This window comes from Eptesicus fuscus, chromosome 18 (genome assembly GCF_027574615.1).
Source record: "Eptesicus fuscus isolate TK198812 chromosome 18, DD_ASM_mEF_20220401, whole genome shotgun sequence".
NCBI classification, from domain to species: domain Eukaryota; kingdom Metazoa; phylum Chordata; class Mammalia; order Chiroptera; family Vespertilionidae; genus Eptesicus; species Eptesicus fuscus.
In genome coordinates, this window is record NC_072490.1 from 16,505,206 (window position 1) to 16,519,436 (window position 14,231).

Below are 14,231 nucleotides of genomic sequence, written 5' to 3' on the forward strand. Positions count from 1 at the left end.
GCGAGCCGCCGATTGGCTGGGGCAGATGCCCGTCCCGCCTCCTCCCGACCCACCTCCGGGTGGCCTCGCGGCGGGCCCGCGGGTGCGCGGGGGAGGCTCGGCGGTGCCAAACTGGCAGGGGGCGTGGCGCTGGGGCGGGGCGGCGGGCGCTGGGGGCGGGGCCCGGGCGTTTGCGCGCGTCACGGGCTGCGGCCCCGCCCCCGGGTCCCTACGCGGCTCTCTCCTCCACCCCCGCCTTGTCCGGCTGCTCGCTCAGTTCTCACTCCACGTTCCACGCCGCGGCCTCGCTGCCCCGCGAGAGGCAGCCCCGCGATCGCTGCGTGCGCCCGCGCGCCTCGCACCTCGCGCGCTCGCTCGACTCTTCCCCACGCGCGCGCCTCGCGCACGGACACACGTTCGTTTCCCCTCGCGCCTTCGGCTCTCGGCGGCGGCGGCGGCGGGCGGACTGCGCGGGGCCACACCGTAGCGGCCGCCGCGGGCTGGCCGGCCGGCCATGGAGGCAGATGGGGCTGGCGAGCAGATGAGACCGCTACTCACCCGGGTAACAAGCAGGGTGAGGGCGCCGCGGGCGGCGGGGTTCCTTGACCGGGGGGCGGGGGGGGGGGGCGCGGAGCGAGGCAGACAAAGGCGGGGGCGCGGCGGACGTCGCGGTCTGGCCACCCCGTCCGGGCCCCGGCGCCCCTCTTACCGCCCCGCGGCCGGCGCGGCTCTCCATCCCCTTTGTGTGGCGGCCCGGGGCGCGGGTGCGAGGGGCGGGCGGCGGCGGCGGCGAGCCGAGGAGGAGGCCCGAGTCGGGGCGGCCGGCAGCGCGCCGCGCGCATCCTCGCCACCCGTATCCTCGGCGCAGCTGGGGCGAGACCCCGGCACCCCCGCAGGGCCCGGCCTCCCTCCCGGGACCCCGATCCCCTCTCCTTTCTCTTTCTAGTGCCCGTCCCCTAATTCCCGTGAGTCCTCCCCGGCCGGGGTCTCAGTTCCGGTCCCCTGGGCGCTGGAGTTCCGATGAGCCCCTCGAAAGCTCCTCTTTCTCCTCCCTCTAAGGAGGAGCTGGCTCCACCTGTCTCCAGCCCCAGGTAGTGGAGACGAGCTCCGGTGAATCTTTTCCTCCCCCCCCCCCCCCGCCCCCTTCCCTCGTCCCTCCAGCCGGTGCGCTCTGCGCTTTGTTCGGCGAGTTCTCCGGCCGCGTGGACGGCCGCCTTCCTTCGCGGCCGAGGCTGCTTGTCGCTGCTGACGGTGCCCGGCCCGCCGCCTCCTCTTTTGGCGAAAACCGGAGGAGTCTCCTCCTGCCGCCGGCCAAGTGGGAAGGGGAAGCTGTCCGCAGCCTCCGCGCTGCGCCTGCTTTCATCCGCCCGGCAGAATCGCGTTTCCCGGAGGGGCTGGCTTTGGCTTCAGGCTCTGCGTCCGAGGGCAGTGGGGGTGGGCTTTCCAAAGGGTCGGGGTGCCCCTTTGGGATGCTGGCCCGGCGGGCAAACCACGCTCCAGAAACGGGACTTCCTGCTTTCACGTGGGATACATGTGTCCCCAACAGTTGGGATTCTCTCTCTCTCTCCCTTCGTAGTTCCTGACTCAAGGCGCACGGAGGTGTAACACATTTTTCCGATTTCCAGTTCTTAGCTCTCTGACCAGCAGCAAAAGGGAGGTTGCCGTGAAAATTTTCCAGTCTTTCACAACTAGCAGGAAAATTGCTTTTTCACGTGTTTGTATTTTAATGATTTTCCTTAACACTCCCCCCCCCCACCCCCGCGCCCCGAGTCTTTTTAAGGATGATTGTAAGGCCCTGGAGAGGAGTCATTCATCATTTTAGTCTGTTCATTTATAAATTTTCAAAACATGGAGAAAAACTGAATCTCTAGACAGTGAAGTCATTATTTAGCAGTGGTTCTTGAGATCATTCGTAGTGATGGTAATGGAATCTTCTGTAATTGTGTGCCCTTTGAGTAAACTGTTTAAGCACCTTCTCTAATTGTGTGTATCACATAGTGTTGTTTGCTCTTAAATTTGTTATTTGCAAATTTTCAATTCGGACCTGTAAAGAGCACCCGAGTTTTCATAAAGCTGGATGGAGTCTGTGATGTCTTCTCAAATATTGTCTGCTTAGCTAGCAGAGAAGCATACAAATCATTCATTCATTCATTGTAATAACATTTGGAACCTGTTGTGTAGTAACCAACAAGACAGAACCAGCTCTACTCAACAGAACTTACATTAAATTATACTTACAAGCGACTCAGGAATGATCAAACACTGTATATTTTTTTAAATTTAAATTCTTTATTGTTTAAGGTATTACATAAGTCTCCCTTTTCCCCATTGACCTCTCTCCGGCGCCCCCACCCCTCAGCTCATGCCCTCAAATCCCCCCACCGTCTGTGTCCATTGATTATGCTCATATGCATGCATACAAGTCCTTTGGTGATCAAACACTATTAGTGGCATGGCAGGGGAGCCCTTTGGAAGGGTCTGCCTTCTAAATCTTTGGGGAAATAAGACTTAGGGAAGTAAACATACAAATCAGTAATACAAATAAAATACAAAAGGCTATTATACAGTCACAAAATAGGATGGGAGAACAGGAAAACTGGTTTTAGTAGTAGAGAACACTGTAACTTGAAAACGGACAAGAGGAACTATTTACATTGACAAAGTTAAATCTTTCGTCACTAATTCCACCCCCCCTCCCCCCCTCCCGTAAATGAAAGTCATAAAAAGGGAAGATAATTATATTCATCAGTCATAACTCCTCCAACTCATGCCAACTGCTTGGGATAAAAAAAAAAAAAGAACATAAAATTCATAAAATGCTACCTTAGGTATGTAATTATGCAAACATTTTTGAATAAATTGGTGGCAGTTTATAGTCTGAAATTTGAGCTCATCTATTTCATAATTTAGGCTCAAAGATTATTTTTCCTCCTAAAATTCTGTAATTCTCATTGATCATAGTTTTGGGATAGAGAGGACAGTCATATCTTATAAAAATACAACTTTTGTTTGCTTTGTTACAAAAACTTATCATTGTAGGCCTCCCTTAGAATTGATTTAACTCTCAGTCTTATTTTCTGGTAGAGATTAAATCCTGTTAGAACAAGTAGCATTGTTTAGACTTTAGAAGGTTCTCAAGTCTTAGCAAATGGTCTTTTAAGCAGTACATGATTTAATACAGTTCTGTTACCACTGAAATTTTGGGGCTGTTCCATGAATTTTATTGTAAGATTTCATTCATTTTATGAATATTTATCTACTACATGCCAGGCACTGGGGTTAGAGGCAAACAAAATAGACAGACCTAACCTTATTGAATTTATTTGGGCATGTGTAGTGAACACAGGGATAGCGCTTGCATTCTTGCTAATATCATTTGTGAGCACCAGTTAAAACATATTCATGAGTCTGCTAGAAATACATTTTTAAAAAGTAGTCATTGCAATAAGTGAAAGATATTAACAACCCAGTATGAGTTCAGTGGTGATTGTCAAGTAGGAGGTTTTTGGTAGGTCTGTAAGTATCTCTTTGGGCATCTGTGGTTAGCTATAGATAGTTTTAGAGATAATGTGTATCCCAGGCATAATATCAGGATTTTAAGTTATCTTTTTGCCTTATAGCTGATATATTTGGGGCCACAATCCATGGAGTTGTAATAAGGGCGAGACAGCAAATCTGTTAGCTGTGCAAATGAAACTGTATAACAATTAATTGAGTTGGATTGAAGAATTGTTTTGTGTGATCATTGAGGCTGGGAAGTACACAGGTTTTCTTCTAAGAGAGCTTAGGCTATGAAAATTAGAGTGTTTTGTAACACTAGACTCCTGTTACTTGAGTAGGTTAAAATCGAAAGCCAAAGTAACCTGGTGTTGGAGGAACCTGGTATATTATTTTAGTGGTATGTGGTGTGCTAACCAATATATTCTAAAACCTTGGTAGTTAACACTTGTCAACATCCTGTGGTGGGTTGTTTTTCTTCCTCTTTCTTTCCCCTTCTGTCTTACTGTATTTTACCACAAATATGATCTTTGATAGGAACTACAACTGACAAAAATGGGCCATTGATATAAAAAAAAGCATACAGATGATTCGTAGGGTTAACGTTACAGATTAGTCAGTCTGGCTTTTGACTTACCATATTATAGCTTCCTTTTATTGATTATGGTTTCTTTCTCTAGGTGTCACTTTTTAAACATACAGTATTTTTAGTTTTGCAGTAAGAATGTATCAATAATAAAGATCTGTGTTTACATATAAAAGCACAGTTAGTCCCCCCTTTCCTTAGCTCCCCTTTTGAATGAGAAGTTTTGATCCCTGTGTAAAGCAGGTAGCTATTCCAACATTCTAGCTTACAATGAAGTTTGCCTCTATTTTTGTTTAGCAGACAACTTTGGGTATTTTGTTCAGTGACACATGTGGTATTTTACAGCTTGGGGAAATTTAGGATTATTTGAATGATAATGGTAACAGACCATGAAGGGGTCTGTGGTTGGCATATTGTTATGATAGTATCCAGCAGTGCTGCTGCTGACAGTCTTCCTGAGGGCAGAGGGCTAGCAGACTGGAGTAGTGCTGGGTTTTTTGCTTCCATGGGCTAGGCATTTTTAACTAACTGCTAAGAGATGAGGGTGGCCAAACACTTTTTCAATGCTGCTTAAGAAGATAATATGGTTATGTCGTAGATTTGCATTTTTATCTGGAACTAATACGCCAGTACAGAAAGGCCCTAGTATGGCTATTTTAAGAAGATTTTAAAATTTCCCTTTAAAAAGGACCTTGTAAAATATTTCAGTTTTTCTTAACCTATAGTTTGGATTTTAATAAGTTAATTTAAGCAGAGTTTTGTTTTTTTTTGACAGTAGTTAAGTCAACGGTAAAGCACATTTCACAAGGGAATAGAAAAGATGCTTTACTGTTTTAAATATGCTTTCCCCCAGTTATTTGATAGGATTTACTTTGCTTGATATCACTAATTGTTAAACATGATCCATGTGAATATGCTTTCTTTGCTTTGCACCAAGTACTCTTCATGTTGAATTCTCTGCTGTTTATTCATTAGCTTTGCATGCAAAGTGTTCTGGGTTTCCTCTTAGTATTTGGAGTATTAATGGTGCCATAGATAATATAGCACTATTTAAAATTGCTTTAAAAATAGATGTGATATGGTGACTATGGATGGATCCCAATGGTCCGTGAAGCCACAGAAACTGAAAAATATTATGCTTGTAGGCATTCTTTCCAGGAAGGGTCAAATAACTTTACATTCAGATCTCAAAGGGTTTAATAATTAAAAAACCAGCTAAGGAATGCCTTCTCCAAAAATGAGCTCAGCTTGCTTTTGTGCCTTCCTTAAAAAGTTCACACTCTTATATTTCGCTTAAACAGAAGACAATGCTTATTACGTCCACCCCAGTATTTGCTCAAGTTTGTTTTGTAGTGTACAACATCTACAGAAGGTTTTGCCATAGAATCTTCCTAAAGCCAAATAAGTTTGGGAAATGCTACATGCTATACTTTTTGGAGATTTACAGTGTATAATGGTATATAACAATGTATAATGGTATATGAGAAATCCTGTAATAAATAACTTAAACTTTGATGGGGAGAGAATGCAGCCATGTGAATTGGGACTTTCTAATGGTTCTTATAAAATATGAACAGTAGGTCACTAATAAGTTGTATTATAAGTTTAAGAAGGCAAGTCCTGTGATATTGATAATTTGCTTTGTTAAAAAGCAACAGGAGAGATTTGGAAAATGTATCACGTAAGAAGATGCTTTGGAAGCAACTTGATCGGGCACTAGTTGAATAAATTATGGTATATTCACACCATGGGATACTACGATACTACAGGTATAAAAAAAGAATGAGGATGGATGATCCCTTTTATACTGAAGTGGCAAGATCTCTAGGATAAATGGATTTAAAACGGCAAGGTGTGGGACAGAGAATCCTATATAGTGCTTTATTCTAAGTGGGGGGTAAGAAAGTATAATTGTATTTACTAGTATTTGTTTGTGTGTTTTTTGTTAATCCTCACCTGAGGATATTTTTTCCATTGCTTTTCTGAGAGAATGCAAAGGAGGGAGGGAGAGGGAAACAGAAACATCAATTTGAGAGAGACACATTGACGACATTGACCGGTTGCCCCCCTGCACACGCCCCCATGACGGGGCCAGGCATGGAACCTGCAACCCAGGTACGTGCCCTTGACTAGGAATTAAACCCGAGACCCTTTGGTGCTGGAGCTGATGCTCTAACCACTGGGTAATGCTGGCCAGGGCAGTATTTGTAAAAATGTACTGGAAAGATAAACAAAGAACTAGTAAAAATGGTTGCCACAGCCCTAACTGGTTTTGCTCAGTGGATAGAGCGTTGGCCTGCGGACTCAAGGGTCCCAGGTTCAATTCCGGTCAGGGCATGTACCTTGGTTGTGGGGAACCTACCCATTAGGGAGTGTGCAGGAGGCAGCTGATCGATGTTTCTGGCTCTCTATCCCTCTCTTTTCCTCTCTGTAAAAAATCAATAAAATATATATATTTTTAAAAAATGGTTGCCACAGAGGGTGTGAGGGGACAGGAATTGAAACAGGAGCGGGAATAAAATATCAGTGCATACCTTTCTATACAGTTTCAATTTTCAAACCATGCAAGTGTATTATCTATTCTGTAAAATAGGATTATCTGTTATACTGCTTTATATCAGGGGTTAGCATATCCAATGCTTTCATGAGAGAGATGTGACTGTTGATGTAGTTTAATATACTATGAACTGCTTCACTCTTTTATGTTACTAAGGTACCACATACATACCCAAGTTGTTAATGCATGGCTCAGTAAAACCACATACTACATGCCTAATGATATTGAATGCACAAGTCCTTTGGAAATTTCGTTGATCCTCTCACTTGCAACTCCTTTCTAATCAGGGATTTAGACTAGTTGAGTCTAAGGATGAGGGAGGAGACTGAGGTTGCTGTGATAAATGAAGTGCCTTAGGCATAAGGAAATAACTGCTTGCTTACATTTTAAACTTAGAAATTTTACTTTGTGATTTTTATACTTACCACTGACTGAGGATAATAAATATTTTTTAAATGACCCAGATTAATTACAATTAATTGTTGAGATTATGGTGACACAGTTGCAGGGAGCACTCAGTATTCGCATATTTCTCTGTTTTTGCTCCAGGAGGAACCTTGAGTACAGTGTAACTGGTCACTCCTTGAGTTGTGCAACATGGTTACTACCAAGTACTGTGGGAAGACATCACTGTAACCATAGGTTCCTCACGTTGTTACATGTATTCCATGTGCAATGTCTGTCCCTATACTTTAAAAAGTTAGGTAAAAATAAGGCCAAAGAAATGACTTCCAGTCTTTAGAAGTCAATATGTGGAAAAGGTAGATAACCATTGGTTCCTCTCTTGCAAGTATTTTTCTATTTTCATTTGGGTGTAAACCGAAGTACCTCCCATGAAGTAGTCTCTCCTAAAGCTGCCCGAACTCCTCCTCTGATCTGGGTGGGAGGAGGTACGTCATGTTTCTCACCTTGATGCGAATCACTAATCTAGAATTTATGGTTTTGTCCTTTGCTGTGGGCAAATTGGTGAAGAACTGACTTTAAAAAAATAAATTTGTTGTTGAAAGTATTACATACGTCCCCTTTCCCCCCCACATCAACCCCCTCCACGCCACCCTCATCCCCCCCCCAGCCTACCCCAGGCATTCACTACCCCACTGTCTGCGTCCATGGGTTATGCATATATGATTACCCCCCTGCCTTCCCTCCGAGATTCTGCACTCTGTTCCATGCTTCCATGTCTGGGTCCACAGTGAAGAACTGTCTTTTTAGAGAAAGCCTGCTTTGAGTTATGCATTTCATTAAGCATCTGTTAATCACTTACCTGTTACAAATGTGAAGTCATGGGCAGAGGCTTTCGAGAACTCCTCAGGCCATACCGTTAGTAAGAGGCTAAGCTGAGATTTGAACCCATGGTGGATGCCAAATCACTGCTCAGCCCCTCCTCTGTAGGCTGGAGTGATCAAAGATCCCTCTTTTGTCAATACCACTTAAAATTAAGGATATCAGATAATTTTACGTGTATCAGATAATTGAGTTGACCGTAGTTTACTTCTCTAAGAGCTTTCATTATAACTTTTGTGAATTTGTTGCTAATATTATAGCAAATATTTCAGTGAAATTTGCCTCTGCCTTCAGATTCCATGAGGGCTGGGATAGAATTTTTCTGGATCATTGCTAAATGCTCAATTAGGTCTGTTCCAGGGTTTAACACATAGAAAGTATTCAGTGAATATTTGTTCAGTGGATGAATGCTAGCATAACATGAAATGGTAAGATTGAATTTGAATATGCTTCTAGTTAACTGCTTAATCAGTCAGTTAATACATTATATAGTGTTTTTGTGGTTACCATGAAGACTCCTACTTTGCTTAATATAACTGCCAATAGAAGAGAATGTTTCTTGCCTTGGTTCTATTGAGGGGGGCATTGGATAAATACAGCTTGGATTGATTCTGAAGTAAGAGTACTTCACTTTTTTTTTTTTTTTTTTAGCCTGAGGTAGGGTTTTACGCGAAGTGAATAATAAACACGTTAAAATGAAAATTTTATGACTTAAGATATTTTCACAAGTTTTAAATACATTTAAATTGATTGTTGGAAAGCAGAGGGTGGTTTAATAATATATTAATACTTGTGTAATATTTGCTTTAAGAAAATCCATGACTTTTAATGTATATGACTATAAAGGACCAATAGCAAGACAAAGGATTTCAAATGCCAGATACTATGCCAGCTGTTATGTATATCGGTTTGAAATTGTGCTATTTTATTAATTCCTTAGAACTGTCACATAGAAATTTTTTTTCTGTTTGTCTTTTACTTTTATGGTTTTTGAGGTTCGTGGACTTCCTTCCTGGTCTCCGAGTCCCTAACTTCCCAGTCCATGCACCAGTGTTTGCACAGGTGATATAACTGGCCGGTGCACCGACTCAGTCCTTTCAGTAGTATTCTGTACTTATTTTTGTTTTGCTTATAATTGTTCCCAAATGACCTCCTAATACGTTCGGGAAGAACTTCCTCATCCATTCTTGCACATGCCATTAGCAGTATCATCAGGATAATGTCCTCTTATGAGCTTGTTTATATCTGGGCAAGTTGGTCTCCTTTCTGTTAGGAATAAGGGATTCATTCAGACTAAAATTGGCCTTCATTTGGTCTCTCATTTTATTGTATTGGACTGTTTTTATTCGGTAATAGGAAATTCACTAAACATCCACAAGCCGCAACCCTCATGTTAAAAACAAGATGAAATTTGGGGGTAACTTAACAACTTAGCTTCTGGTGTAGCAGGTACATGTTTGGGCTTCAGATACACCTGAGTTCCCTGTCCCTAATCTGCCACCTGGTGACCTTGGGCAGCTAACATCTTTGAGTTTTTTTTTTTCTTTTCTTATCAATAAAATTGAAATTATAATACCTACAGGGCTTCTTCAGGATCAGGGAAAAATATATACTGTATAAAATGATAAATGTTTCCTTGGAAACTTGTTATTCATACTCATCCTGTGTTTTTTGTGAAATATCTCATGTAACAAAGTTCTAAGAGTTACTGTACATATTGATTGAAGAAATAGATAGAATATAGAAAAGTCTTGACTACCCTTAAGTCTTGAGGTGTTCTGGATAGCTCTGTGGCAAAGGGTCATGCATTGTGTAAAACCGTCTTCCTCCTGTGTTTCTCCTTTGCTCTCACACTGCTACCACACTCAACCCTTCTGACACCAGAGGTGGGGGGGTTTTCCCCACACCAAGCAATTCTGGGACACCAGCTGGTGTCCTACAATTCAGCTCAATCTGACAGTACCTACTTGGAAATAGTATTAGACCCCAAAGGTCAACCGCTCAGTCTCACTAGACTACCTCCCTCCCCTCTTCAGATGCCAATTACAAGTCCAGGTTGTCCCCTGTGCTTCTGCCTGATCAGCTATAAATCAGAGGTTCCTACCACCTCCTTGGATTCGGTTGATTTGCTAGAGTGTCTCACAGAACTCAGGAAGACAGTTGACCAGTTTATTCTGAAAGGGTGTGTTAAAGGATACAGACGAACATCCAGATGGAAGAGATGTGTCGGGGAAGGTAAGGGAATGGGCACAGAGCTTCCATCATGCCTTCTCCTCCCATTGCCTCCACCAGCCTGGAAGCTCTTTGAACCCTTTTGGGATTTGTCATGAAAGGCTTCATCTGTAGGCATGACAATCATTAATTCCATTTCAAGCCCCTCCCCCCTGGCTGGAGAATGAAGGGTGGGGCTGAAAGTCCCAAGCTTCTAATTAATCATGGTTTGGCCTTTCTGCTGACCAGCCCCATCCAGGAGCCTACCAAGAGTCACCTCCTTAGAACAAAAGACCCTGCTATCACCTAGGAAATTCCAAGGGATTTAGGAGCTCTGCGTGGAACCAGGGACAGAAACCAATATTTATTTTTTATATTATGTCACAGGTTAGATAGTGGTTATTGCCTTAGCATTCAATTTAAAAGAATATCATTACATTTTGACAAAATGTTTAGAAGTTTGAAGCATAATATTTTCATTTAATTTTAACCATTTGACAAAAGATTTAATATGTGAAATAGGTCTGTCCTTTTAAATGTAGAGTACTGTCTTGGCTGGTGCGGCTCAGTTGGTTGAGTGTCATCCTGTGCACCGAAAGGTTGCTGGTTTGATTCCTGGTCAGAGCACATGCCTGTGTTTCGGGCAGTCCATGCATGTTCTGACGTCACATTGATGTCTCTTTCTCTTCCCCCTCCCTGCCTCCCTTCCACTCTCCCTAAAAATCAATGGAAAAAATATCCTCTGGTGAGGATTAACCAGAAAAAAAAAAACAAAAAACAATTTTGATAGAGATAAGATGTAAATAAAAGTAATTTTATTGATTAGAAGTAAAAACAGAGTATCCTATATAATCCTATATAATAAAAGGCTAATATGCAAGTTGACTGAATGGCAGAACCGGTCGCTATGACGTGCACTGACCACCAGGGGCAGACGCCCAACATAGGAGCTGCCCCTGGTAGTCAGTGCACTACCACAGGGGGAGCGCTGCTCAGCCAGAAGCTGGGCTCACGGCTGGGCAAGCACAGCGGAGGTGGCAGGAGACTCTCTCACCTCCACTAAGGACCCCTCGGGGGATGTCCTACGGCTGGGAGCGGGCCTAAGCTGGCAGGTGGACATCCCCCGAGGAGTCCTGGACTGTGAGAGGGCAAAGGCTGGGCTGAGGGACCCCCCCCCCCCCCGCACTAATGTGCACCAGGCCTCTAGTATTATAATGAATGAGCATTGGTAGACTAATTTTGTTTAGGTCTGTTGGATAGGGGTTGTTTACTGTTCAAAGCCTTAAATCACTTTAGAGTACAGCTTCTGCTTCAGTTTGTCATCTCATATAAGTGAACTTGACCTGTTGTTTACAGAGTGCAAGGTCTGGGGCCTTTAATCAGAACTTTTTACTCACTGTGTTGATTGTGAATTAAAAGTTTTAACTTTGCTCACCCCCACCTGCCTGCCTTGCCCTCCATTATTCAGAGTAGCTATGGAGCTAAAACTCTGACCAACCTCTGCTTGTTCAGCTTTTAAAGTAGTTGTTAAATAAAATTTAGGGAGGGTTTTCCCAAATGTTCATTCTCTGAACTTTCTCCACTATTTTCAAAACTGCAGGTTGTGACTTTCTAGTGATTTGAAAAAACTATTGGATTATCAAAACTATTTAAAGACTATAAAAGAAAGGTAACAGAGTAGGCAGTAACAGAACATGTTGCAGGTAGTAAGGACACATACTGTGTGAAACTTGTTTATCTTATGTATACATACATAGACATGTAAGCAGATATGTATGTGATGTATTTCCAGAGCTTGCTATTAAATGTATTTCTTTTCAGGGGCTGCTATTCAAAAAGGAAAAGGAAAAGGAAATTGATTTTTGTAGATGAACATTTGATTACATTCTTTTGGAAGAATATACATATATAGTATAACATATATAATTATATCTATATCTATATATCTATAAACTTTTTTTCATTAAAAATTTTAACATTCAAGTAAGTATTGAGATTAAACATGTCTAAATGCTACATCAAAAAGTTTTTATATTGGAAAATTTAACTTGATGTTTCGTTAACAGTAGCTTACTGGTTTCATGTCTATTAAGTGAGGTGTCATGAGAAGGAAGAACTGCCAATGGATTTTCTCTCTGTTCAATATCAAACTCACGTCAACTGTTTCAGCTTTTAGACTCATGGACAAAAACAAAAATGGGAATATCTACAATTAGAAAGACTTTGTTTAGTCAGTTTGATCCAGAAGTACTAGAAATAGATCAATATATTGAATGAGATCATTTGGAAAGGACTTATGGAAAACTCTATTGATAAAATCTTATCTTTAGGAATGTAGCAATTGAATCAGTACTCTATTACTGTACATTAACTGCTTTGAGATTTTGGAAGAGGCAAGATGATAAGCATGGAATGCTTAATGACACAACTGTAATTCTTATATTTTATGTGTAAGTAAAAAATAGAACAAACTTGAAAGACAAGTATTGTTTATTGTGTAGGATAATGCTAGAGAGTTAGTTTTTTGTTTTTTTTAAAGAGATGTCTGAAGTACATTCCATTGGGTTCAACAGTTTCTGATGTAGGAAGGAATGAGAGATTCTATTTGATAAACTATAATTTAAAACTCTGCAGTTTAAGTATCTGAAAGTGAAAAAAGCAGAATAAGTTCCTGTATGATTCCATTTTTTTTCTTGTGTATTCAATGGAAGGAAATATTAAATATTATTAATATTGAATGTTGAAATAGACAAAAGTTAGTATTGAATGTCTCTTGGAGGTGGAATTTAAGGGTAAATAGATAGTCACAAAGACCCTGCATTATTTTTGTAATAAAAGTATTTTTAAGTATCAGAATTTATCCTTTTATAGCCACTTCTTACACAGATCGGTAGAATGATTATCCCTAAAAGAGTTAAATTATTTTGCAGGAATTGGACAACATCTCATTGTTTTTCTGAGCTATCAAGTGGATAGTGACGGCTTCAATTAGTGCCCTCGGTGTTTGGTTTTTTAACTGTGAAGATGGTTGCAGTGAAAATTATTTCCACATGGTTGAGATTTAGGTTCTTGATGAGTTTAAATGTGTTTGGGCATGGCTATCATCTTACCAGAAGTTCTCTAAATTACTGCAATTCTAGAACTGAGTCCCTTTTAGAGGTTTTCAAGCATAGTCAGTGTTTGAACTTTTGATGACTGTCAGGTCCTCAATGGAAGCATTATAGGAATTTATGCCTCTTTATATTTAGTGTCATTCATGGGATTCAGTAACCAGTATTCGCCCATAATTCTTATGCTTTAAATTTTGAGGCTTTCTAGTTGCTTGTCTTCCCGCCCCCCTTTTTTTCTTTTCCACTATTTGTACCTTTTACCATATTGAGTTAACATTCATCACCCATGTATATTTTATTTAAATACCTACACTGTTACCAGTTTTTTCAAAATCTTTTTTTTTAAAGGTATTCATGCAGAGACTTGTCAAGGCTTTTAAAAATAAAATCATTAAGCAGATGTTTTTTCTTTTTCTTTCTGTGTTCTTACCTGCCCACTTGGAACCCCTGAGATCTCATGCATTGGTACCTCACCTAGACTTGCCCATTGTGAACAATAGCCACTGCCTTTCTCATCCTTAGCATTTAAACACTCACTGCTGCTCAGTGTTGCATGAGAAATTGAGACAGACATCCCGTAAAGATTTACTCTTTACAGGGTTCAGTAAGTTCAGAGGACATAACATTTGTAAAAAGTTAAAAAATAATATTTGTACCATAGAGGTATCTGCAAGTGTTAGTCACTTTGTAAAATACATTGATGTAAAAAAATAATTTTCAAATTTATTATAAATGAGGGTGATGTGCACATTTCTGATATTTGCTAATAGTTTATTTACTCGTGTTGTGAATAAAGTTGAGAACATAACAGGTCAGAACATAACCCTGTCAGTAACGTGTAATAGTATAATAACATTGTTCCTATTGTACACGTGAGGAATAGAAAGATTAGGCCTCTGCTCAAGGCCACATAGCTAGTGAGTGGAGGAGTCTGAGTTCAGACCCAGCTCTCAGGCCCCAGAGTGGGGCACTGAATGCCCTTGACCATATATTAGTAACCTTGCCG

At 41.6% G+C, this 14,231-nt stretch overlaps 1 protein-coding gene across 1 annotated transcript in view; it reads left to right on the forward strand.

Moving 5' to 3' along the window:
* The first annotated feature begins 455 nt into the window (after positions 1-455).
* The window catches only part of SLC4A7 (solute carrier family 4 member 7), an 89,497-nt gene continuing 75,721 nt past the window's right edge, over positions 456-14,231 (forward strand). The window contains exon 1 of the mRNA XM_054708095.1: positions 456-541. Coding sequence (XP_054564070.1) covers positions 494-541 — 48 coding nt within the window. The 5' untranslated portion in view covers positions 456-493. The remainder of the gene's footprint in view (positions 542-14,231) is intronic.